General features: G+C 43.8%; 1 protein-coding gene across 2 annotated transcripts; it reads right to left on the bottom strand.

Annotated features, from left to right (window-relative positions):
* Nucleotides 1-176: 176 nt before the first annotated feature.
* On the bottom strand, nucleotides 177-13,732 carry LOC121846521 (myc-associated zinc finger protein-like). Of its 2 annotated transcripts, XM_042321908.1 has the most exons (8): nucleotides 12,646-13,732; nucleotides 12,295-12,363; nucleotides 11,953-12,103; nucleotides 5,051-5,415; nucleotides 4,620-4,888; nucleotides 2,449-2,512; nucleotides 1,603-1,774; nucleotides 177-1,407 (listed from the first exon to the last, which is right to left on the bottom strand). In XM_042321908.1, exons 3-8 carry the CDS (start codon nucleotides 12,044-12,046, stop codon nucleotides 1,082-1,084), a joined length of 1,290 nt encoding a protein of 429 aa, XP_042177842.1. In that variant the 5' UTR covers nucleotides 12,047-12,103; nucleotides 12,295-12,363; nucleotides 12,646-13,732; the 3' UTR covers nucleotides 177-1,081. The 2 variants fall into 2 exon arrangements, with proteins under 2 accessions (XP_042177842.1, XP_042177841.1); XM_042321907.1 differs by lacking the exon at nucleotides 12,295-12,363 and having other exon boundaries at nucleotides 12,646-13,731.
* Between the last annotated feature and the right edge of the window lie 14,143 nt (nucleotides 13,733-27,875).

The raw sequence follows: 27,875 nt of genomic DNA, 5'->3' as shown, positions 1-27,875 counted from the left end.
AACAATGCCATGGACAATAGATCAACGGCTCATATAATCACTATTCAGATGATCATAAAATAAATATTAATAGTTCAATAATAATTAAATGTTTCTCCATTCAGAGAAATACTAATTTTATATTCTACTGCATCTCTGATATCAGATGCTGTACATGTTCACAGATAAAGTACATATAGGTTATACATACTACGGCTTTAATACAGTGACGTTAACAGAGGAGATTCTACACCAACAGATGAACAGTCAAGAATACAGTCTCACAAAAACGTGTCACAAAAGTACAAATACTTTCCAGACCAATGCATTTTTGAGAGAATAAAAAAATCAGAGCATCCAGAGTAATAACAAGATCATAAAAACAAAGAAAGATGAGCATTCAGTGGCCAAATATACAAATAAATACCCATTTGATGCCACCTGTCTATCAGTCATAGGGTAAAGTTACATGGTGATGACATATTTCTGATGAAAAGGCAACAGTCCTTTCTTGGAGACAGTTCATTTGAAAAAGCTAAAAGCCCATGTAGGACCACAGCTCATACTGCATCAGGGTGATCATATATTGTATAATCAATATTTCCAAGGAAAATAAATGGCGATGTATTTGTAAAATCCCAAACATTGTTATGGGAGTTTGTGTTCTGTGTGAATGGAAAAGTGGCATTTTGCACCGGAAAACTTTATATTTCGTTCAGTAGAATTTAATTGAAAGAAAAAAAACGGGGATTCCATGGTCTCTCCTTTCCTCCCATTTCTCGTGTCCACCAATGGCAGTTGAGAAAGTGACTGTTGCATAAACAGCAACATTTTAAATAGGATCAAATACAAAGGGGACCTGGTTTGCAGCATACTTTGTCCTTCATAACATACATAGACATCCACTGGAGGGTAAATGCCCCTATATGCTGATCCTGGTACAGTTTTCCCACTAATGGTTAAGGTTAGGATTGGGGGAGGGGAAGCTGATCCTACATCTGTACTTAGGGGAAACTTCACCCCAGAGCCACATCCACTCCTCTCTCCACGAAACCCCTCTACCTCCATCCCCTCTCCCCCTTCCCTCCAATGGGCCTGGCTGCTAGCTGAGAGAATGGGGGGCGATGCTGGAGCAGTCAGTGACCAGCAGGCCCACAGTTGATCTGCCTGACAGAGACACGGCCACAGCCATGGTACCGGTCCCCGTGAGGCTACTGCTGGGCTCGCCCTGGACCTGGGTGACGGCGTGGGTGCCCATGTGGCCCTGTAGCTGGGTGGGTGTCTTGCACTGCACCCCACACAGTTGGCACAGCAGCACCCCGCCGGCACCGGCCCCACCGAACATGCCCCGTGTCCCGCCGCTCTCCTTCCACTCCTGGCCGTGGTGTTTCTGAGCGTGGACACGCAGGTAGGTGAGGGTGGTGAAGCCTGGAGGGAGATGAGAGGGAGGAAGAGAGAGGGAGGAAGAGCATTGAAAAATAAGAAAAGTTGAGGAACAAAAGATGACGAACAAAAGATAAGGACATGAGGAATGAGAGAGGGATAACTGTGTAACCACCTCCGTTACACAGGTATTCTACTCTCCTTTCACACATTTAAAAAATAACATTGAAGTCCACTCACTGCGGTTGCAGAGGTGGCAGGCATGGTGCTGTGATTGGTTGTGGACCCTCATGTGATCGGTGATGTAGGCGGCAGAGAGGAGCTTGCCACAGATGTGGCACGGCACCTTCTCCTCATGGCGAATCAGGTGGGCACGGAGACGGTCCCTCGTGGCGAAGGCAGACGTGCAGGTCTGTGTAGTGCGTGCGCGCACACACACACACACACACACACACACACACACACACACACACACAAAACCATTGGTGTATCTTGGGCATTTGGAAAGGTTGCTTTGCCATTATATTTTAGAAGTTTTGCAGATCAATGTCATTAAATTACCTATAAAACAATTCATACAGTGTATACAGAGAACCAAGGGACATACAACAGGAAACAAGGTTGAAAATAGGGAGAAAGAACAAGGCAAGAGTTAAAAATGTCATCCCCCACGAATTATGCAGTTTCGCGCAGATAGGTCATTCGGTGCCAGAGGAGTTAAGTTTTTCACAAAATAGTGTCAAATCCATCAAATCCATCATGGCGGACCTTATGGGTCCCTGAGTAAAATGTGATCCTTGTGAGGAAGGACCTATGTACCGAATTTCATGACTTTAGGTCAAACGGGTTGAGGGGCGTGACCTTTCAAAGTTAGCTGGTTTTAGTGCCACCATCTGGCCATTCAGTGTAATTTTGTAAATTACTGATCTTTATGGCAAGACCCATCTGAGATATCGCGTGTGACTGACTTACTAACTAACAGACAAACGGACCGAGAGAGATTCATCGTGGGGGTCAAAAATACATGCAGAGAGTAGAAAAAGAGAGAGTGATAGAGTTAAAGTGAGTTAGAAAAAAGACGATTACCGGGCACTTGAAGGGTCTCTCAGTGGAGTGCACCTGTCTGACGTGACTGTTGAGGTGGTCGGGTCTGGAACAGACAGGAGAAGGGATTAAGACCCCACGTGTGTCTTATCTGTGTCTTATCGGTCATTTCTCGTCGACCCATGCACTACAGACGTCAGAACTGAATTATATTAGAACTGAATTCTATTAGAACTCCAGACTATTTTCACAAAAATGTGCATGTACATATACAGTACCAGTCAAAAGTTTGGACACACCTACTGTTTTTTTTTTATATATATTTTTTTACTGTTTTCTACATTGTAGAATAATAGTGAAGACAAACTATGAACACATATGGAATCATGTAGTAACCGAAAAAAGTGTTCAACAAATCTATGTATATTTTAGATTTTAGATTCTTCAAAGTAGCCACCCTTTGCCTTGATGACAGCTTTGCACACTCTTGGCATTCTCTCAACCAGCTTCACCTGGAATGCCTTTCCAACAGTCTTGAAGAAGTTCCCACATATGCTGAGCATTTGTTGGCTGCTTTTCCTTGATTCTGCGGTCCAAGTCAACCCAAACCATTGAGGTCGTGTGATTGTAGAGGCCAGGTCATCTGATGCAGCACTCCATCACTCTCCTTCTTGGTCAAATGACCCTTACACAGCCTAGAGGTGTGTTGGGTCATTGTCCTGTTGAAAAACAAATGATAGTGCCACTAAGCACAAACCAGATGGGATGGCGTATCGCTGCAGAATGCTGTGGTAGCCATGCTTGTCAAGTCTGCCTTGATTTCAAATAAATCAGTGTCACCAGCAAAGCATCCCCACACCATCACACCTCCTCCATGCTTCACAGTGGGAACCACACATTGCGGAGATCATCGGTTCACCTACTCTGCGTCTCACAAAGACACGGTGGTTGGAACCAAAAATCTCAAATGTGGACTCATCAGATCAAAGGACAGATTTCCACTGGTCTAATGTCCATTGCTCATGTTTCTTGGCCCAAGCAAGTCTCTTATTCTTATTGGTGTACTTTAGTAGTGGTTTCTTTGCAGCAATTTGACCACGAAAGCCTGATTCATGCAGTCTCCTCTGAACAGTTGATGTTGAGATGTGTCTGTTACTTGAACTCTGTGAAGCATTTATTTGGACTGCAATTTCTGAGGATGGTAAATTTAATGAACTTATCCTCTGCAGCAGAGGTAACTCAGGTTCTTCCTTTCCTGTGGCAGTCTTCATGAGAGCCAGTTTCATAATAGCACTTGATGGTTTTTGCGACTGCACTTGAAGAAACTTTCAAAGTTCTTTACATTTTCCCGATTGACTGACCTTCATGTCTTAAAGTAATAATGGATTGTCATTTCTTGCCATAATATGAACTTTGTCTTTTACCAAATAGGGCCATCTTCTGTTATACACCCCTACCTTGTAACAAAATAATTGACTGGCTCAAACACATTGAGGAAAGAAATTCCACAAAGTAACTTTTAACAAGGCACACTTGTTAATTGAGATGCATTCCAGGTGACTACCTCATGAATCAAATCAAAGTTTATTTGTCACGTGCGCCGAATACAACAGGTATAGTAGACCTTACAGTGAAATGCTTACTTACAGGCTCTAACCAATGGTGAGACAAAAAAGGTATGTGTGTGTAGGTAGGTAAGTAAAGAAATAAAACAGTAAAAAGACATTTGAAAAAAGAGTAGCAAGGCTATATACCTGTTAGTCAGGCTTATTGAGGTAGTATGTACATGTAGGTATCGTTAAAGTGACTATGCATATATGATGAACAGAGAGTAGCAGAAGCGTAAAAAGAGGGGTTGGCGGGTGGTGGGACACCATGCAGATAACCCGGTTAGCCAATGTGCAGGAAGCTGGTTGAGAGAATGCCAAGTGTGCAAAGCTGTCAACAATGCAAGGGGTGCTACTTTGAAGAATCTCAAATATATTTTGATTTGTTTAACACTTTTTTGCTTACTACATGATTCCATATGTGTTACTTCATAGTTTTGATGTCTTCACTATTATTCTACAATGTAGAAAATAGTACAAATAAAGAAAAACCCTGGAATGAGTAGGTGTGTCCAAACTTTTGACTGGAACTGTATGTGCATGTGTGTATACTTGTCTCACAATTGAACCCACCCCCACCCCCCACCCAGTCATACCCCTTCTCACCGTGAGAATCCCTTGGCGCAGTGGGGGCAGACATAAGGTTTCTCCACCCCTCCTTGGTGTGAGCGTACATGGTAGCTCATGCGGTCTTTCCTCTTGAAGCGCTGCTGGCAGATGGGGCAGTGGTAGGGCTTTTCGTCCGAGTGGGAAAGCCGGTGGCGGTTCAGGTGGTACACATCTCGGAAGGCCTTCCCACAGGCCTCACACGCATGGTTCTTCCTCACCTGGTTGGGGCTAGGGTTGGGGTTGGGTTGAGGCCCCAGGTTCTGGTTCTAGGTTTGATGAGAAGAAAGGGACAGTTGGCTAGTGCTGGCTGTGGGGTCAGTGTAGCTACTCTGTTACATTGCACAATAAAGTAGATGAGGAAAGAGAGAAAGGCAAAGGGAGCAACAAATTATTCTTCAATAATTATGACAAAACAGGCACCAACCAACCTGTACCATTGTCCCAGCAACCACAACTGCAGCTTGGAGCACCTGGGGCGCAGCCATGGTGACGGTAGCTGGGGCAATGGACACCGCAACAGATTGGCCCTCCTGGTTTCCAAGTGGGGAGGGTTGGGGGAGGGATTCTGCAGGAGGAGGATGAGAGGGCAGAGAAAGGTGGAGGAGGGAGAGAGGGATTGTTTGCCGTCCTCCTCCTCCCTTGCTCTCATCCTCCCTCTCTCTGGCTGCTCTGTCCTTCATTTTGATGCCAGTGTGCACCGACTGATGGCGCCGGAGGTTGTAGTTGTTTTTAAACTGCTTGTTACATGTGTTGCAGATGTGTGTCGGCCGGCCAGGCTTGGAGACGGCCTTCTCTAAAGGAGAGAGGGAAGAGAGAGAGAGAAAGAGGTGAAAGGGAAAGAGGGAAAACAGAAGTGTGAGAGAAGGTAACTCCTGAAAGGGAACTAAGGGTAGAGCTTGTGGGTTGGATTCCTACATGGGCCCCACATACTGAATAAGTAAGCTATTGGGCTCCTCTAGGTCCAAGAGGCCTCTAAACAGCTTCTACCCCCAAGCCATAAGACTCCTGAACTACTAATGGCTACCCAGACTATTTGCATTTGCCCCCCCCATCTTTTTTACGCTGCTGCTACTCTGTTATTATCTATGCATAGCCACTTAAAACTCTACCTACATGTACATATTACCTCAATTAACTCTGTACTGGTACCCCCTGTATATAGCCTCTCTATTGATATTTTACTGCTGCTCTTTAATTATTTGTTACTTTTATTTCTTTTTTTTGTAGGTATTTTACTTAAAACTGCATTGCTGGTTAAGGGATTGTAAGTAAGCATTACATTGAAGGGTCTTCATTCGGCGCATGTGACAAATAAAATTTGATTTGAAATGTTTTGTAGCCTTTTTGACCCATTTCAACAGAAGTAAATGAACTTAGCTAGCTTTCGCCAGTTGATGTACCATCAGAGAGCTAGCTTGCCAAAAATAGGTATTATTTTTGCCTCATTCACATTAGACCTGAATCAAACTATGAAACCAGCGGCCAAATGATTGAAGACTGATAATGCTGATTTTTTTTGTAGAATGTGAGTTTTTATTAGAGTCAGTATAGCAATGTAATGTTATTGATCTGTCAGTTTCCCTAGCTAATTCCCTACTTTTAAAACTGACACCGTAATAAACAGCTCTACATACAGGCTTCACTGTCATGGTGCACCGTCAGTACAGAACACTATGATCATCATGTCTTAGCAGGATCAGATGGTGATAGCTGTCCCAGTAGGGTCAGACAGCCAGGAAAGACCAGTCTACAGAGCTCAGGTGAATTTTGCAGTATATTAACAACATCAGTGAATGATACAAAGTTCCATCTTGAGTTGATGGGTAGACCTACAGGAGCTACAGGGCAGCATTTTAAAGATTAAGGTTACAGTCTGGGATCTGGGAATAATGGTCATTTCAATTATTGAACCATTGATTCTATTCTTGGATAATATAAAGTATAAATGTACGCCAAGGTAATTCAATGTCATGCCTCATCTTAGGAGGATCAGATGGTGACAGGTCTCAGCGGGGTCAGGCAGCCAGGGAAGACCCGTGTGTGACGGAGCTGAGGTGAATTTTAGCAGATACAACACTTGATTCTCTCTGTGCAGCAAACCCTGGACAAGCCAGAAGCTTCAAAGATCGAAACTGTTTTAAGGCACTCTGACAAACCTCCAAAGTTGATTTCCAAACTGTAACAAAGGTTGATTGAGGCTTTTCCTGATGACACAAAGCGTGTAAAACAAAAATGTGAGAAAGACCTGGTAGAAGATATTGATGATGATGAATGGATACAGATATGTTTGAATGCCCGGTCATGTTCATATCATCTTAGACATAAATTATTGCAGTTTAAGACCATCCATAGAACATACTAGATGCCAGTGTAACTGAATAACATGCACTCAGAAATGTCCTTCCTCAGCAGGATGCGTAAAACACAAAAGGGGACATATCTGCATATGTTATAGTCTTGTGAAGGCTGGCTGAATTCCGGCAGAGTATGTATTTTATCTCAGCATGTCTACAGATTCTCCCTTCTCTCTGTTTTTGTTTGCTTGGAAATGTTGATACTGGAGACTGTTATCAAATGAAACTGTGTAACTAAGCATCTAAGAAATACATTGCCATGAATAAAGTTATTAAAATGTTTCTTTATTGAATATTTAAAACATGCAGTGAAGCCGCTCAACAACTACATCACATTAGTCATCTAACAGACTCCCATCCAGAGCGACACACAGAAGCAACCAGGGTCAACGTCCTGCTCAATGGCACGTCGACAGATCTCCCACAAGGTCAAAAATGGGAATCCCAATCAGTAACCGGCCAAAGCTCCCAATTTCCAGTCCACCAGCCCTCCAAGATCCCCCTCCCCCCTCAGTTCCCCAAGAGCTGCCCCTCAACCATCCGAGACCCCCCCCAACAGTCCCCAGAGAAAAAAGTATAATAATAATAACACACCCCCCCCATGCACCTACAACCAACAAAATGAACAAAAGACAAAGACAAAGGAAAACAGAAAATAACAAATCAAATCAAATTGTATTTGTCACATACACATGGTTAGCAGATGTTAATGCGAGTGTAGCGAAATGCTTGTGCTTCTAGTTCCGACAATGCAGTAATAACCAACAAGTAATCTAACTAACAATTCCAAAACTACTGTCTTATACACAGTGTAAGGGGATAAAGAATATGTACATAAGGATATATGAATGAGTGATGGTACAGAGCAGCATAGGCAAGATACAGTAGCTGATATCGAGTACAGTATATACATATGAGATGAGTATGTAAACAAAGTGGCATAGTTAAAGTGGCTAGTGATACATGTATTACATAAGGATGCAGTCGATGATATAGAGTACAGTATATACGTATGCATATGAGATGAATAATGTAGGGTAAGTAATATTATATAAGGTAGCATTGTTTAAAGTGGCTAGTGATATATTTACATCATTTCCCATCAATTCCCATTATTAAAGTGGCTGGAGTTGAGTCAGTGTCAGTGTGTTGGCAGCAGCCACTCAATGTTAGTGGTGGCTGTTTAACAGTCTGATGGCCTTAAGATAGAAGCTGTTTTTCAGTCTCTCGGTCCCAGCTTTGATGCACCTGTACTGACCTCGCCTTCTGGATGATAGCGGGGTGAACAGGCAGTGGCTCGGGTGGTTGATGTCCTTGATGATCTTTATGGCCTTCCTGTAACATCGGGTGGTGTAGGTGTCCTGGAGGGCAGGTAGTTTGCCCCGGTGATGCGTTGTGCAGACCTCACTACCCTCTGGAGAGCCTTACGGTTGAGGGCGGAGCAGTTGCCGTACCAGGCGGTGATACAGCCCGCCAGGATGCTCTCGATTGTGCATCTGTAGAAGTTTGTGAGTGCTTTTGGTGACAAGCCGAATTTCTTCAGCCTCCTGAGGTTGAAGAGGCGCTGCTGCACCTTCTTCACGATGCTGTCTGTGTGAGTGGACCAATTCAGTTTGTCTGTGATGTGTATGCCGAGGAACTTAAAACTTGCTACCCTCTCCACTACTGTTCCATCGATGTGGATAGGGGGTGTTCCCTCTGCTGTTTCCTGAAGTCCACAATCATCTCCTTAGTTTTGTTGACGTTGAGTGTGAGGTTATTTTCCTGACACCACACTCCGAGGGCCCTCACCTCCTCCCTGTAGGCCGTCTCGTCGTTGTTGGTAATCAAGCCTACCACTGTTGTGTCGTCCGCAAACTTGATGATTGAGTTGGAGGCGTGCGTGGCCACGCAGTCGTGGGTGAACAGGGAGTACAGGAGAGGGCTCAGAACGCACCCTTGTGGGGCCCCAGTGTTGAGGATCAGCGGGGAGGAGATGTTGTTGCCTACCCTCACCACCTGGGGGCGGCCCGTCAGGAAGTCCAGTACCCAGTTGCACAGGGCGGGGTCGAGACCCAGGGTCTCGAGCTTGATGACGAGCTTGGAGGGTACTATGGTGTTGAATGCCGAGCTGTAGTCGATGAACAGCATTCTCACATAGGTATTCCTCTTGTCCAGATGGGTTAGGGCAGTGTGCAGTGTGGTTGAGATTGCATCGTCTGTGGACCTATTTGGGTGGTAAGCAAATTGGAGTGGGTCTAGGGTGTCAGGTAGGGTGGAGGTGATATGGTCCTTGACTAGTCTCTCAAAGCACTTCATGATGACGGATGTGAGTGCTACGGGCGGTAGTCGTTTAGCTCAGTTACCTTAGCTTTCTTGGGAACAGGAACAATGGTGGCCCTCTTGAAGCATGTGGGAACAGCAGACTGGTATAGGGATTGATTGAATATGTCCGTAAACACACCGGCCAGCTGGTCTGCGCATGCTCTGAGGGCGCGGCTGGGGATGCCGTCTGGGCCTGCAGCCTTGCGAGGGTTAACACGTTTAAATGTCTTACTCACCTCGGCTGCAGTGAAGGAGAGACCGCACGTTTTCATTGCAGGCCGTGTCAGTGGCACTGTATTGTCCTCAAAGCGGGCAAAAAAGTTATTTAGTCTGCCTGGGAGCAAGACATCCTGGTCCGTGACTGGGCTGGATTTCTTCCTGTAGTCCGTGATTGACTGTAGACCCTGCCACATGCCTCTTGTGTCTGAGCCGTTAAATTGAGATTCTACTTTGTCTCTGTACTGACGCTTAGCTTGTTTAATAGCCTTGCGGAGGGAATAGCTGCACTGTTTGTATTCGGTCATGTTACCAGACACCTTGCCCTGATTAAAAGCAGTGGTTCACGCTTTCAGTTTCACACGAATGCTGCCATCAATCCACGGTTTCTGGTTAGGGAATGTTTTAATCGTTGCTATGGGAACGACATCTTCAACGCACGTTCTAATGAACTCGCACACCGAATCAGCGTATTCGTCAATGTTGTTATCTGACGCAATACGAAACATCTCCCAGTCCACGTGATGAAAGCAGTCTTGGAGTGTGGAGTCAGCTTGGTCAGACCAGCGTTGAACAGACCTCAGCGTGGGAGCTTCTTGTTTTAGTTTCTGTCTGTAGGCAGGGATCAACAAAATGGAGTCATGGTCAGCTTTTCCGAAAGGGGGGCGGGGCAGGGCCTTATATGCGTCGCGGAAGTTAGAGTAACAATGATCCAAGGTCTTTCCACCCCTGGTTGCGCAATCGATATGCTGATACAATTTAGGGAGTCTTGTTTTCAGATTAGCCTTGTTAAAATCCCCACCTACAATGAATGCAGCCTCCGGATAAATCGTTTCCAGTTTGCAGAGAGTTAAATAAAGTACGTTCAGAGCCATCGATGTGTCTGCTTGGGGGGGATATATACGGCTGTGATTATAATCGAAGAGAATTCTCTTGGTAGATAATGCGGTCTACAACAATGTAAAAAACAAAAGAAATCAAGGACAACAAAAATCATAACAGCAAAGCCAACTGAATATGTTTGAGTGCATGTATGGCACTATTTATTTAATTATCTATTTATATGTGTGTGTCCATGTGTGCATTTGAATGAGAGTGTGTTCATATGCATGTGTACAAACACCTGCACGTCATTGCTATTCATTGGAAGGTTGGTTATCCACAATGTCACAATGGATGGCAGAAATGTCAAGTTTGTATCACTAGATTTATTCAAATATTAATGGTATACTGGGCAACTTTCATAAGGTCTGCATGCCGTATATGGAATACAGTATGACAAAACGAGACTATTGAAAACATGCCCACGTCAGGGGAGATACCTATTTAGGCCATTTTTAGCTGCTGGACGGCTCAGTCCTGGCCCTAGGGGTCGACCGTCCAGTGGGTTGCCACTCTGGGCTTGGCTTAACACACCCAAAACCAATAATGAATGGGTCATATTGGATTGTGTAGAAATTCAGGAAATTAGCTTTAGATGCCCCCAAATATGGGGGAGGACCCCCAGACCCTCCGCCGGGTTTTGCCCCCCCACTTCTAAAACCAAAGTCGTGCCCCTGGTTAAAGTAATGAAATACCAAGAAAATTGTCAAGTTCCTTAAATGTGCTAAGAATGTTCCAAAGCCAAGCAACTATCCTGCACCATTCCCAGAAAGCTGTGGGAAGGTTACATGCAAAATAACCACAGGACAAAAAATATATGGTTCTCAGAACATTATGTGCATGCTGGGCAGAAACTAGAATCTAGCATTGTTGTACTGCTCTCACCATCACAGATGTAGATGATCCACTCATTTTTAAAATTACATTTCTTTATCTTTTATCTCTCTCACAACTTCTCTCTTTAGTCCTTCTCTCTCCACCCCTCTTTGTCTGTCACAAACATATGCAACAGACAGTTAGTGTGAAAAGGACATTGTTTCCTGAGGTAAGAAATCCCATGGTTCAGGGTGGGGCTGAAGAGATATCGGATTGTGTGTGTTTTCAGCTTTAATATGTAAAAAGAGGACATCAAGGTGCATCCGCTGAGTCTGCAGCAGCTGTGACTCTTGACAACGAGAAAACCTCTCTCTGCCCCTCCACCCCCCTCCTATCTAGTTGTTTATTGGGGATTCCATGTGTTTATTGAATTGGAATAATATTGAATAAACATAGTGGTCCTCTGTGGCTCAGTCAGTAGAGCATGTAGCTTGCAATGCCAGGATTCGATTTCCAATGGGACCACGCAGACACAAAATGTATGTATGTCGCTTTGGTTAAAAGTGTCTCATAAATGGCATATATTATTATTCTAATATTATTATAGACTGTGTAGAATTGATCAATTGAGTAAATTGTACCTGATCCTGGCTGTGTCTCAAATGGCACCCCCCACCCTATTCCAAACACAGTGCACCACTTTAGTAGTGTACTATATAAGGATTGTGCCTTTTGGGACACAAGACCTGCATTCTCACCAGGTAATGGCTCTTCATTCAGGGCGGCTGTGTCCACTGTGGATGGGGGAGGGGCTATATGCTCTGTAGGGGGGCTCTGGGCAGAGCCAGTCATGTCCGGAAGAAGCTCTGATTGGAGGGCTGTCTCAGACTGGGTCTGTGAGAGAGGAGTCTGGGGAAATGAGAGCCATAATTAGCTGCTGAGAACTTGAAAGTGGGATACCTAGTCAGTTGTACAATTAAATGCATTCAAATGAAATGTGTCTTCTGAATTTAACCCCTCTGAATCAACATTTACATCTTCAACACCCAGGGAACAGTGGGTTAACTGCCTTGCTCAGGGGCAGAACAACAGATTTTTACCTTGTCAGCTCTGGGATTCGATCCAGCAACCTTTCGGTTACTGGCCCAATGCGCTAACCACTAGGCTACCTGAAATACACATCAATGGGGGATCATGCCACCTTTGACCCCAGTCACCACACACACACAAGCTCTTACTCTTGCCCTCATAAGCAGTACTACAACAAATCTGTAAGGGGCACAGTTGACAAGCTGTCAGTTTAAAACTTATATGACATCACAAACATAATAAGCATGTGTATGATCCCAGGATCCCAAGTGCATTCACTTCTGCAGCCATAGCACTCTGATGAGAGAGACACTAAACAGAATGTGTATCTATTTCTCTGACACACACACAAAATAACTTACCTGAAACAGAAAATTACTCCAAGAAGAATCCATTTTGAAGCAAGATGATGTCAAATACTTTTATTCCAGGTGTCAAAACTAGAAATATATATCCCCCTGAGACTCGGGGCCAACCAACCATAGGCTGGGGCCAACTGATGAATCACTCCACCTGCTGTAATAGCCTACCTAGTTCCTCTCTGCAGTTTTAAATATCAAAAGGTGAATATTTCTGTGTGGAAGTTTAAATCGCGGTGATTTCAATAAAATAAATTATTATTGAAGATGAATGATCAATTTTGAAAGGCTGTCAGTTATATGCCAATATTATATGACAGTAATGATGTTAGACTAAAATGTTGTTATATGGTGTGGGGACGAAAGGTTGCAACATGACTAAAATGCGACAAAATGGTTGATGCATGCTTTTAATGATGCATTTACAATGCAATTTACATTGTATATTTATATTTTAGCCCAAGGAAAAATTATATTCTCAAATCGATGCATAAATTAGGTTATTGAAAATAAGGAAAAATATATCAAAAGTAATAATAAGTCCGCAGTTGTTTGTAAATGCGTGGAGGAAGAGTCATTTATTTCGATAGCTCCGAGAGGCCAAAGCGGTGGTGGATTCCAAAGCCTCGGTGTTGCGTAAAATCGTGTCCCTAGCTAGAGAGTCCCTGATCGGCCGCAATCAAAGCTTCGCCTTGGCTTTTCAAACGAGAGGATGACATCTTTCTTTTTTTCTATTTCTCTCTCCCTCCCACCCTCGCTGTCTTTCTTCCTTTTATTTATTTTTTTAAATATCTTCCCTCTCCCCTCTCTATCTATCCCCCGCCGCCGTGTCCCCTGTTTAAAGGGAAAGTATTTTGTGTAGCCTATGCACCCTCCTCTCTGTTCTCGTCTCCTCCGTGGCGTAAGCTGTTTTCCTCCGTGCATCCGCCTTCTTGCCTCCGTCAGTTCGGCCGACAGAAATACCTATTTTATCAACAGCTAGTAATGGAATAGAATTGCCCAACTCCAAACTTACATATCACAACATCCTTATAGTGAGATAATATTGAGAATACCCAACTACTTTTTCTGACATCATGAGAAACGTATGAGCGCAATAAAACAAGATCACACGCATCTTAAAGGTAAATATACACGCTGCAGGTGCCACAGCTTCATAGCAATAGGAATATATACAGTTGAAGTCGGAAGTTTACATACACCTTAGCCAAATACATTTACACTCAGTTTTTCACAATTCCTGACATTTAATCCTAGTAAAAATTACCTGTCTTAGGTCAATTAGGATCACCACTGTATTTTAAGAATGTGAAATGTCAGAATAATAGTAGAGAGAATGATTTATTTCAACTTTTATTTATTTCATCACATTCCCAGTGGGTCAGAAGTTTACATTACACTCTCAATTTGTATTTGTTAGCATTGCCTTTAAATTGTTTAACTTGAGTCAAACGTTTCGGGTAGCTTTCCACAAGCGTCCCACAATAAATTGGGTGAATTTTGGTCCATTCCTCCTGATAGAGCTGGTGTAACAGAGTCAGGTGTGTAGGCCTCCATGCTCGCGCACACTTTTTCAGTTCTCCCGATAAATGTTCTATAGGATTAAGGACAGGGCTTTGTGATGGCCTCTCCAATACCTTGACTGTTTTGTCCTTAAGCCATTTTGCCACAACTTTGGAAGTATGCTTGGGGTCATTGTCCATTTGGAAGACCCATTTGAGACCAAGCTTTAACTTCCTGACTGATGTCTTGAGATGTTGCTTCAATATATCCACAATTGTCCTACCTCATGATGCCATCTATTTTGTGAAGTGCACCAGTCCCTCCTGCAGCAAAGCACCCCCACAACATGATGCTGCCACCCCCGTGCTTCACGGTTGGGATGGTGTTCTTGGGCTTGCAAGCCTCCCCCTTTTTCCTCCAAACATTATGGCCAAACAATTCTATATATTTTTTTTAGGACATTTCTCCAGAAAGTACAATCTTTGTCCCCATGTGCAGCTGCAAACCGTAGTCTGGCTTTTTTATGGCGGTTTTGGAGCAGTGGCTTCTTCCTTGCTGAGCGGCCTTTCAGGTTATGTCGATATAGGACTCGTTTTACTGTGGATATAGATCATTTTGTACCTGTTTCCTCCAGCATCTTCACAAGGTCCTTTGCTGTTGTTCTGGGATTGATTTGGACTTTTCACACCAAAGTACGTTCATCTCTAGAAGACAGAACGCGTCTCCTTCCTGAGCGGTATAATGGCTACGTGGTCCCATGGTGTTTATACTTGCATATATTTTTTTTGTACAGATGAACGTGGTACCTTCAGGCGTTTAGAAATTGTTCCCAAGGATGAACCAGACTTGTGGAGGTTCCCGAGGTCTTGGCTGATTTAATTTGATTTTCCCATGATGTCAAGCAAATAGGCACTGAGTTTGAAGGTAGGCCTTGAAATACATCCACAGGTACTCCTCCAATTGACTCAAATGATGTCAATTAGCGTATCAGAAGCTTCTAAAGCCATTACATAATTTTCTGGAATTTTCCAAGCTGTTTAAAGGCACAGTCAATTTAGTGTATTTAAAAGTTCTGACCCACTGGAATTGTGATAGATTATTTCACTTATAATTCACTATCTGTAAACAATTTTTGGAAAAATGACTTGTGTCATGCACACAGTAGATGTGGTAACCGACTTGCCAAAACTATAGTTTGTTAACAAGAAATTTGTGGAGTGGTTGAAAAACTAGTTAATGACTCCAACCTAAGTGTATGTAAACTTCTGACTTCAACTGTACATCAAAATAACAAAAATGTTTTTGTTTTCAATAGATTGTTAAAGCTAGAATAAACCACAGAGGTTGGCTAATGCTCCAGAGATAGATTTCTTACTCCTCTCTGCATCTCTGTCTGTAAAAGAATGCTGCTGCGAATTTGACTATTGTATGAGAATTACAATGGTTATTCCATTAAACGTTAAACTACTGGAACAGTACTCAAGGCAGAACAGAACACATCCAGGTTAATGGTCAGTGGCCCAAGACCAGTTCAGACAGAAGGTGGAATCAGATCGCTATGATCTCCAGAAACTTAATTTTCAGTTTATATTTTCATTTGTTGCGCTACTAGTACTGCCTATTGATGTTTAGGAGGCAGCTACAGTAGATGGAAGATACCATCTTCTATTTTTATCTCATTGAATGTATTTTATTTAATCTGGGTGCTTACATCACCTGCTAGCACCATGGTACTACTCGTAGCCCCCTTTCTTCTCAGTCCCTGAAAACACTGAGCGAGAAAGAACAACTTGTGCATTGTTGACTGATGTGCTCCTGTTCTGTCTTTTCATAATATCATTGCAGAGTTAGATAAAAGCCCCAAAAGACAGCCTTGGTGTCGCACTTCATTTCTTGGTGGTTCTTTGATAAATCCAATAAGTGTACAAAACAATAGGAACACTGTTCTTTCCATGACATAGACTGACCAGGTGAATCCAGGTGAAAGCTATGATACCTTATAGATGTCACTTGTTAAATCCAGTTCGATCAGTGTAGAGGAAGGGCAGGAGGCAGGTTATAAGGATTTTTAACCTTTCTAGGGCAGGCGTTCCGCTAGCGGGACCCCTCGACAACATTCCGCTGAAAAGGCAGCGCGCGAAATACAAAAATATTTTTGGGAAATATGTAACTTTCACACATTAACAAGTCCAATACAGCAAATGAAAGAAACATCTTGTTAATCTACCCATCGTGTCCGATTTCAAAAATGCTTTACAGCGAAAGCACAACATATGATTATGTTAGGTCATAGCCGAGTCACAAAAAAAACAGCCATTTTTCCAGACAAAGATAGGAGTCACAAAAAGCAGAAATATAGATCAAATTAATCACTAACCTTTGATGATCTACATCAGATGACACTCATAGGACATCATGTTACACAATAAATGTATGTTTTGTTCGATAATGTGCATATTTATATCCAAGATTCTCAGTTTACATTGGCGCCTTACGTGCAGTAACGTTTTGATTCCAAAACATACTACAAACCTCAGATTTCCCACTTCCTGGTTGGATTTTTCTCAGGTTTTCGCCTGCCATATGAGTTCTGTTATACTCACAGACATCATTCAAACAGTTTTAGAAACTTCAGAGTGTTTTCTATCCAATACTACTAATAATATGCATATATTAGCATCTGGGACAGAGTAGGAGGCAGTTCACTCTGGGCACGCTATTCATCCAAAAGTGAAAATGCTGCACCCTATCCCAAAAGAGTTTTCAGCCTTGAGACATGGATTGTGTATGCGTGCCATTCAGAGGGTGAATAATGGGCAAGAGAAAATATTTAAGTTCCTTTGAACGGGGTGCCAGGTGCACCGGTTTGTGTCAAAACCTGCAACCCTGCTAGGTTTTTCACGCTCAACAGTTTCCAGTGTGAATAAAGAAGGGCCCACCATCCAAAAGACATCCAGCCAACTTGACACAACAGTGGAGTCAACATGGACCAGCAGCCCTGGGGAACACTTTCGTCACTTTGTAGAGTCCATGCCCCGACGAATTGTGCATGCCCCTGTGCGAATTTGCTGGATATTGGCGGGAACTGGAACATGCTGTCGTGCACGTCGACCCAGAGCATCCCAAACAAGCTCAATTGGTAACATGTCTGGTGAGTATGCAGCCCGTGAAAGAACAGACGATTTCAGCTTCCAGGAATTGTGTACAGATCCTTGTGACATGGGGCCGTGCATTATCATGCTGAAACATGAACTGATGGCGGTGGATGAATGGCACGACAATGGGTGTCAGGATCTCATCACAGTATCTCTGTGCAGTTAAATTGTAATCGTGTTCTTTTTCCATAGTTTAAACCTGTCCATACCATAACCGTGCCGCCACTATGGGGCACTCTGTACACAACGCCATACATGTGTTCTGCGGTTGTGAGGCCAGTTGGACCTACTGCCAAATTCTCTAAAACAACATTGGAGAAAGAAATTAACATTGCATTTCTCTGGCAACAGCTCTGGTGGACATTCCTGCAGTTGGCATGCCAATTGCACGCTCCCTCAAAATTTGAGACATCTGATGCACCTGTGTAATGATCATGCTGTTTAACCAGCTTCTTGATATTCCACACCTGTCAGGTGATCTCAGACCAGTCCTGGACCTGGGTGAGTGTAGGAGGTGGTCCCCAGTGTGAACTGTTCCAGCTCAGTGCGTCTCCTCTGTAGTGCAGTGATTTCAAGCTTCAGCTCTTCGATACACTCTCGTCTACCTCTCTGCACTTTTCTTCTTCTCATTTATAAAATGTAGTTAGCCTGGCTTCTCTCAATGGACCACACGAGAGCAATTAAGACCTGCACGCCATCTGCTATGTCAAATTAAATCAAATTTTATGTATCACATTTCCCCAAAACAACAGTGAAATGCTTACTTACAAGCCCTTAACCAACAATGCAGTTTTAAGAAAATACCTAAAAGAAGTAAGAAAATAATAATAGCGAGGCTATATACAGGGGGTACTGGTACAGCGTCAATGTGCAGGGGCACCAGTTAGTTGAGGTAATATTGTACATGTTGGTAGAGTTATTAAAGTGACTATGCATAGATAATAACAGAGAGTCGCAGCAGCGTAGAAGGGGGGGGGGGCAATGGTCTGGGTAGTCATTTGATTGGATGTTCAGGAGTCTTATGGCTTGGGGGTAGAAGCTATTTAGAAGCCTCTTGGACCTAGACTTGGTGCTCCGGTACCGCTTACCACGCGGTAGCAGAGAGAACAGTTTATGACTAGGGTGTCTAGAGTCTGACAATTTTTAGGTCCTTCCTCTGACACCGCCTGGTATAGAGGTCCTGGATGGCAGGAAGCTTGGCCCCGGTGATGTACTGGGCTGTGCGCACTACCCTCTGTAGTGACTTGCAGTCAGAGGCCGAGCATTTGCCATACCAGGCCGTGATGAAACCCGTCAGAATGCTCTCTATGGTGCAGCTGTAGAACCTTTTGAGGATCTGAGGACCCATGCCAAGTCTTTCCAGTCTCCTGAGGAGGAATAGGTTGTGTTATGCCCGCTTCACAACTGTGTTGGTGTGCTTGGACTATGTTTGTTTGTTGGTGATGTGGACACCAAGGAGCTTGAAGCTCTCAACCTGCTCCACTACAGCCCGTCGATGAGAATGGGGGCGTGCTCGGTCCTCCTTTTCCTGTAGTCCACAATCATCTCCTTTGTCTTGATCACGTTGAGGGAATGGTTGTTGTCCTTGCACAACATGGTCAGGTCTCTGACCTCCTCCCTATAGGCCGTCTTGTCATTGATCAGGCCTACCACTGTTGTGTCATCGGCAAACAATGATGTTGGAGTCGTGCCTGGCCATGCAGTCATGAGTGAACAGGTGGGCGGGCCCGTCAAGAAGTCCAGGATCCAGTTGCAGAGGGAGGTGTTTAGTCCCAGGGTCCTTAGCTTAGTGATGAGCTTTGAGGGCACTATGGTGTTGAACGCTAAGCTGTAGTCAATGCAATAGCATTCTCACATAGGTGTTCCTTTTGTCCAGGTGTGAAAGGGCAGTGTGGAGTGCAATAGAGATTGCATCATCAGTGAATCTGTTGGGGTAGTATGCAAATTGGAGTGGGTCTAGGGTTATTGGGATAATGGTGTTGATGTCAGCCATGACCAGCCTTTCAAAGCACTTCATGGCTACAGATGTGAGTGCTACGGGGTCGGTAGTAATTTAGGACGGTTACCTTAATGTTCTTGGGCACAGGGACTTTGGTAGCCTGCTTGAAACATGTTGGTATTTCAGACTCAAACAGGCAAAGGTTGAAAATGTCAGTGAAGACACTTGCCAGTTGGTCAGCACATGCGCAGAGTACCCGACCTGGTAATCCGTCTGGCTCTGCGGCCTTGTGAATGTGGACCTGTTTAAAGGTCTTGCTCACATCGGCTGCGGTGAGCGTGATCACACGGTTGTCTAGAACAGCTGATGCTCTCATGCATGTTTCAGTGTTACGTGCCTCAAAGTGAGCATAGAAGTTATTTAGCTCGTCTGGTAGGCTTGTGTCACTGGGCAGCTCTCGGCTGTGCTTCCCTTTGTAGTCTGTAATAGTTTGCAAGCCCTACCACATCCAACGAGAGCCGGAGCCGGTGTGGTACGATTTGATCTTATGCCTGTATTGACACTTTGCTTGTTTGATGGTTTGTCGGAGGGCATTGCGGGATTTCTTATAAGCTTCCGGGTTAGAATCCCCCGCCTTGAAAGCGGCAGCTCTACCCTTTAGCTCAGTAAGGATGTTGCCTGTAACCCATGGCTTCTGGTTAGGGTATGTATGTACAGTCAGTGTGGGGACAACGACATCGATGCACTTATTGATGAAGCCAGTGACTGATGTGGTGTACTCCTCAATGCCATCGGAAGAATCCCATGAACATATTCTAGTCTGTGCTAGCAAAATAGTCCTGTAGTTTAGCATGTACTTCATCTGACCACTTTTTCATTGACCGAGTCACTGGTGCTTCCTGCTTTAATTTTTGTTTGTAAGCAGGAATCAGGAGGATAGAATTATGGTCAGATTTGCCAAATGGAGGGCAGAGGAGAGCTTTGTAAGCATCTCTGCGTGTGGAGTAAAGGTGGCCTAGAGTTTTCTTCCCTTTGGTTGCACATTTAACATGCTGATAGAAATGAGGTCAAATGGATTTAAGTTTCCTGCATTAAAGTCCCCGGCCACTAGGAGCTCCTCCTCTGGATGAGCGTTTTCCTGTTTTCTTATGGCGGTATACAGCTGAGTGCGGTCTTAGTGCCAGCATTGGTCTGTGGTGGTATGTAGACAGCTATGAAAAATACAGATGAAAACTCTCTAGGTAGATAGTGTGGTCTACAGTTTTTCGTGAGACTCTACCTCAGGCGAGCAAAACCTCGAGACTTGCTTAGATATCGTGCACCAGCTGTTGTTTACAAATATACATAGCCGCCACCCCTTGTAGTACCAGAGAATGCTGTTCTGTCCTTCCGATAGAGAGTGTAACCCGCCAGCTGTATGTTATTCATGTCGTCGTTCAGCCACGACTATGAAATATAAGATATTACATTTTTAATGTCCCGTTGGTAGGATATACCTGCTTGTAGTTCGTCCAATTTATTTTCAAGCGATTGTATGTTGGCCAATAGTATGGATGGCAAAGGCAGATTAGCCACTCGTCGCCTGATCCTCGCAAGGCACCCCGATATCCTTCCGCTAAATCGCCGTCTCTTTCTCCTGCGAATGACGGGGATGAGGGCCTGTTCAGGTGTCTGGAATAAATTCCTCTCGTCCGACTCATTAAAGAAAAATTCTTCGTCCAATTCTAGGTGAGTAATCGCTGTTCTGATGTCCAGAAGCTCTTTTCGGTCAAGAGACGGTAGCAGCAACATTATATACAAAATAAGTTACAAACAATGCGAAAAAACTAACAAAATAGCACGGTTGGTTAAGAGCCAATATAATGGCAGCCATCCTCTCCGGTGCCATTATAGTTCTGTGTCTCTATTGCTGAGCTCTACAGAGTGTTTGAGCTCCTCAACCTTCAGCTGTCGCTCCTGGGTCATCTTCTGCACCTATGCTTCAAGCTGAGCCCTCCTTTCTCCATACTTTTCCTAGAGGGACGGTGTGTTGAGCCTTGTAGTGTGTTTCAGTGCAGAACTGACTCACATATGCCTACAGAACATCTCCAGGAGTCTGTCATGCTTCTTACACATCCTGTCGCCCAGGCTCTCCATGGGGTCGATCAGCATATGTCTCTTCAGGGCTGAGGCTGCAGTTGAGTGGCACAGAAAGAGGTTAGACACACCAGGAAAGAAATAAGTGCCTTGCGCTTTGTCCCAGTGCAGACATCACAGGCCACTTCTCCAGACTTAATAGGGTGCTGGCCTGGGCTGCGGGTAGCTTTCCCTGAAATAAAACTATCAACACAACACTCCTATCAAAAGTAATTTTACACAGTGGACACTGGCACATGTAATTGCTATCCCAGTACTTTCTGATGCAGGTCTTGCAGAAGTTGTGGTGACTGGCTCAGTGAACACATCCAGATAGATAGAGCACTGGAACTGCTCTTCAGACAGCAGACAGCTGCAGGAAGCCATGTCTAGACAGAGACCAAAGATGAAATTATAAAGCTATATTACACAATTATAATGCATTTACTGGAATTATTGGTATAACTTGTGATAATACTTTATGAATAAACACATCCAGCCTAGTTGAAGTGATTAATACATTAAAGTGAATACCAGTGGAGGCTGCTGAGAGGAGGACGGCTCATAATAATGGCTGAAATGGAGTGTAATGGCAAGAATGGAGTGAATGGACCCCCCCCTTCTTGTTTTTTGATACCATTCCATTCTGGCCATTATTATGAGCATTCCTCCCCTCAGCAGTCTCCACTGCTGGATACCAACATTTCGGTGAAGTTTGTTTAGTTTAGTAAAACATTTTGCCTGCTTGACATTTCAAACTGAATAGGGACCTAACTTGAAATGTAATTTTATATTCAACACTCCTTGGCTACATTAAAGTTTTTGATGTCACTGAAAAAATAAATAAACACAACATGCAACCATTTCAAAGATTTTTCTGAGTTACAGTTCATATAAGGATATCAGTCAATTTAAATAAATCCATTTGGCCCTAATGTATGGATTTCACATGACTGGCAGGGGTGCAGCCTTGGGTGGGCCTTGGAGGGCATAGGCCCACCCACTTGGCAGCCAGGCCCAGCCAATAAGGAGGTGGAGGTCCTGGGCTGGCGTGGTTACACATGGTCTGCGGTTGCGAGACTGGTTGGATGTACTACCAAATTCTCTAAAATGACGTTGGAGACAGCTTACAGTGCATTTGGAAAGTATTCAGACCCCTTGACTTTTTCCACATTTTGTTACAGCTTTATTTTCCCCCTCATTAATCTACACACAATAACACAATGACAAAGCAAAAACAGGTTTTTAGAAATGTTTGCAAGTGTATTAAAAATAAAGAACAGAAAAATCACATTTACGTAAGTATTCAGACCCTTTACTCAGTACTTACTGTTGAAACACAATTAGCAGTGATTACAACCTAGAGTCTTCTTGGGTATGAAGCTACAAGCTTGGCACACCTGCATTTGAGGAGTTGACACCAGTCTCAACGTCAACAGTGAAGGGGTGACTCCGGGATGATGGCCTTCTAGGCAGAGTTGCAAAGAAAAAGCCATATCTTAGACTGGCCTATATAAAAAAAGATTAAGATTGGCAAAAGAACACAGACACTGGATAGAGGAACTCTGCCTAGAAAGCCAGCATCCTGGAGTCGCTTCTTTGCTGTTGACGTTGAGACTGGTCTTTTGCGGGTACTATTTAATGAAGCTGCCAGTTGAGGCCTTGTGAGGCGTCTGTTTCTCAAACTAGACACTCTAATGTACTTGTCCTCTTGCTCAGTTGTGCACCGGGGCCTCCCACTCTTTCTATTCTGGTTAGGGCCAGTTTGCGCTGTTCTGTGAAGGGAGTAGTACACAGCATTGTACGAGCTCTTCAGTTTCTTGCCAATTTCTCACATTGAATAGCCTTCATTTCTCAAAACAAGAATAGACTGACAAGTTTCAGAAGAAAGTCTTTGTTTCTGGCCATTTTGAGCCTGTAATCAAACCCCAAAATGCTGATGCTCCAGATACTCAACTAGTCTAAAGAAGGCCAGTTTTATTGCTTCTTTAATCAGAACGACAGTTTTCACCTGTGCCAACATAATTTCAAAAGAGTTTTCTAATGATCACGAAAGAGTCACCTCTTCCGTGTGACTAACGTACGTAAAGTTGATTACTATTGGCCCCTTGGGCCAAAGTTTAATTTAGTAAATGGCACATCAAAATTGGGCCAGAGGTATCAGATATCGCATGGGTTAGCTAGACTGATATACCTGAGAATGTCTTCCAAATTGTATCACTCCGAGTCAAACAGATATAAACATGTGCCTGTTTTAGCACCACCTTGTGGTCAATATGATTTTTCTTGCATATGTGGAGTATTGACAGTGTTTTCAACGTGTACCAAACTTTGTTACAATACAAATATCCTTAACGGATTTATGTGCCAGACCACACCCAAGTGTCTAACAATTTGAGAGACCTTAGTTACTAGATGCCACATATCAAGTTGTGCAGATTGGTCATTCGGTGCCGGAGGAGTAGTGTTTAAGAGTTATTCACAAAATCCCAAATAGCAGAAAGTCCATCTTGACTGACCTTATGGGTCCCTGAGGCAAATTTGTTCTATGTGAGGGACCTATGTACCAAATTTCATGACTTTAGATTCAAAGGGCGGGACCATTCATAGTTTCAAATAGCTTGTTATAGCGCCACCATCCGGCAAATTTTGTAAATGTCGGATCTCTATGGTGTGCCACCTCATTCACCAAAGTTGTCAAAATCAGGCCAGTGGGGTCAGATATCACGTGTGACATAGTATGTAAGCTCGGAACAGATACAGTCCCGTCCCAGATTTGTGGAGGACAATGACGACATTGCTAATGGAGGACAATGACGACGTTGCTAATGCCGCGAGTTGTCTTCAAAGCAGCATCAGAACTCAGAGTGAGTCATAAGAAGCCACACATCAGAAGCCCTAGACCTGACTGTTATTACTGTTGTTACTTATATAATGACAAACCAGGGCGTAGGTTTAACTACTTTTCTAATGAACATATACTTCAGCTAGAAAATTCCTTGTTTAGCCATGCAAGGCATTCTTCAACCACCTGCCCGTAGTCTAAATGTTATTAACACATCTTCCTTCCTTTAAAATAAAACTACACGTCACATCACATTTGTTTACTCAACCTGCATACCACGCAATTTTCAATAACACACATTTTCCCCCCCCAATTTTTACATTGCTCTCATCACTTAAGATCACTTATTCTGATGTATTCTTTTTTTCCCCCAACTAAATACAGTCTGTCCATCAATACTCTATTGTGGCTCTATTTCTTTTCACATAAAACATTCAGTCCAGGTGCCCCTTTTAAATTTTTTTAAAGCAATTCTCAATAAGCCTTTCAGGGGCTCTGACAGTCCTTTTTGGTCATTCTGCTGAAGTGCTTCCTGAAACAGTTGGACAGCGTTCGTTGTTAGTCAGGGTGTTCTGACTGAATTTTCAATTGCTTAAAGGCATTTGAAGCTTCAGCAGTATCCTCCTGATGATCCTCAGTCCCTTGACGGAATGGCTGAAGCCTTAGATCCACTCTGTTTCGTCTCAATTGTGATCCATGCTCCGTTTGGATCCCATAGGATCGCGGTGCAACTTCTCTCTGCACACATCCTCGCTGCATCCAGGTTCCTGTAGTGATGTCTCGGAGTCGTACATGATCTCCAGGTTTCAGTTCAGGTAAGTGTCTTGGACTTTTGTCGTGTCGCTGTTTTTGTTTGTCTTTCTGTTTTTCCTTTGGGAGTTTGACTTTGTGAGCACCTCTGGGTGTTAGCGAGTCCTTGTGGATGTGTAGCTTGGTTCTGATGCGACGTCCCATCAACATTTGTGCAGGTTGAAGTCCGTTCTGCAGCTGTGCGCTGTGGTAGATCAGATTTTATAGGAATCCTCCTTTCCATCGTGTGCCTTTTTCATCAGACCTTTGACAATTTTGACTGAGCTCTCTGCCAAGCCATTGGACCTTGGGTAGTTGGGGCTGGAGGTGTTGTGTCGGAATCCCCAGTCATTAGCGAACGATCGGAATTCGGAACTTGAGAACTGCGGGCCATTTTCTGAGTACAGTTCAGACACAACCCCATGTCTTGCAAATATTGATTTTAGGTAGGTGATTACAGTAGTTGGCAGTGTTGCTACTTCAGGGTAGGATGAGTAGTAGTCGGTAACAACGTGACTTTTGCCATTGCAGTCAAAAAGGTCATCTCCAACTTTGTGGTAGAATCTGTTGGGTACTGGATGAGGCATTAGCGGCTCTGCTTGCTGCTTTGGCCTGTAGGTCAAACACAGTTCACATGAATCAGTGGTCTGGCTGATTTCCTGGTTCATTCTTGGCTCGTCATTTGCATTTTTCCTCACCCAAGTGGCCCTCGTGTGTATTTTCTGTAGCATTTCTTTGTGTAGTGTCATGGGAATGACAAGCTTGTTGCCTTTGAACACTGTCATGCACAACGGTGAGCTCTGCTCTGCACATCCAGTAATCCTGTATTCTCCTTGGACAGTTGTTTTTCTGTGCGGGCCGTCCTATCAGTGTTGTTTCTTTCAACTCTGTCATTGTTTGGTCAGCTGTGGTCTCTTTTGATCTGCTCCATTCTCTCAGAAGACACAGGAAGTGATGCTACGATCATCTCGCCGTAGGCCTGAATCTCAGTGTTTTTCTGAGTGTCAAAGCTCTTGTCGACTACTTGAGAAAGAGTGTTGGCGGCAAACAGGAACTTTCCCAGGGTATATAGATCATCTTCACAAAATACTTTTGCAGTCTGATCAACATTCTCTGGATTCTCATTGGACAATCATTCAGTGACTTAGACATGATTGACACCAATGGTTTGAGGTCGGTTTCTACTTCGAAGTCTCGTCCGTAGACGTATTGGTGAAACCTTTCGCAAGCGTGTGTGCTCGCCAGTAGTTCTCTCTATTTGTGCATACCTTGACTCTGCACCTGTCAAGGCTCTGTACGCATAAGCGACGGGTTGCCACGTGTCGTCATGCTGTTGCAGAAGAACTGCTCCCAGGCCAAACTTTGACACGTCTGCACAAATCCTTGTGCTTTTCTCTGGATCATAGAACCTGAGCACTGGCTCTTCTGTGATTGTCTTCTTTAGGTTTTTGAAGCAGTTTTCCTGTTCATGGGACCATTCCCATTCATTTTTCTGTTCCAGAAGACATCTGAGTGGAGCGGACTGTGCTGACAGTTGAGGTATGAACTTTGCAAGGTAGGTGATCATGCACATGAAGAGTCTCACGTCCTCCTTGTTCTTCCGGCGCTCCATGTTGTTGATGGCTGATGTTTTCCTCAGGTCTGGTTTGACTCCATCCTCTGAAAGTACGTCTCCCACGAAGGTAAGTGTTTACACACCAAACTCGCATTTATCCTTGTTTAGTTTTAGGTTGACTTTCCATGTCAGATCAAGTCTCACTCTCGCGTCGTGTTCTCCTTAGTGGACCCCCAGCCGATGATGTCATCCATCATGGTCTCCACTCCTGGAATGTGCTCAAAGACCATGTAGATTGTCTTGTGGTAGACCTCTGGCGCTGAGAGAATCCCATATAGTAGACAAAGAAATCTGTACCTGCCTTCAGGTACAGAGCCTTGTGCATAGCCTTGAGCTTGCATCATCTAGCTTCATTTGCCAGAATTCTGATGAGGCATCAAGCTTACTGAAACATGTTGCGCCAGCAAACTGCGACATGCTCTCTTCTCTGGTTGACAACTTAATGCTCTCTCTTGATTGCTTTGTTGACATCTCTCGGGTCTAGACATATTCTGAGATCGCCGTTCTTTTTCACCACAATGACCAGTGAGTTTTACCCAGTCTAGGTTCATCCATTTTTGTGATGACGTCCACCTTTTCTATGCTTCCAAGTTCCTCTTTGAGCTTTTTCCTCAGTGCAAATGGAATTTTTCTACATTGCATGCACAACTGGAGTAATTTTGTCATCGGTACATATTTTGCGTTCTCCTGGTAAACATCCAAGACCCTCAAACACATCTTCATACTCAGCCAGTAGTGATTCTTGGTCATTTACAGTCTGTGATGCCACTACATACGCTTTTCAACAAATTGAGCTTTTCACATGCATTAACTCGGGGCGGCAGCGTAGCCTAGTGGTTAGAGCGTTGGACTAAGAACCGGAAGGTTGCGAGTTCAAACCCCCGAGCTGACAAGGTACAAATCTGTCGTTCTGCCCCCGAACAGGCAGTTAACCCACTGTTCCCAGGCCGTCATTGAAAATAAGAATGTGTTCTTAACTGACTTGCCTGGTTAAATAAAGGTTAAAAAAAATAAAAAATCCTAGAATAGGCTGTACACTTTTCAAGATCAGCAGCTGTGCTTTGAACTGTTTTCATTTGTGCTGTAAAGTTACTATGCAGCTTCCTTTGACTGGTACGTTCTCCCCAGTATAACTAGTAACCTTAATTTTCACTGGGTGTTTTGTAGTCATTCAGTGACAACAGGGCTCCAGTATCAAGCTTAAATGGTATTATACACTGCTCAAAAAAATAAAGGGAACACTAAAATAACACATCCTAGATCTGAATGAAT

Source organism: Oncorhynchus tshawytscha, linkage group LG01, assembly GCF_018296145.1.
Source record: "Oncorhynchus tshawytscha isolate Ot180627B linkage group LG01, Otsh_v2.0, whole genome shotgun sequence".
Lineage (NCBI taxonomy): Eukaryota > Metazoa > Chordata > Actinopteri > Salmoniformes > Salmonidae > Oncorhynchus > Oncorhynchus tshawytscha.
This window is presented reverse-complemented; position numbering and strand designations above follow the sequence as displayed.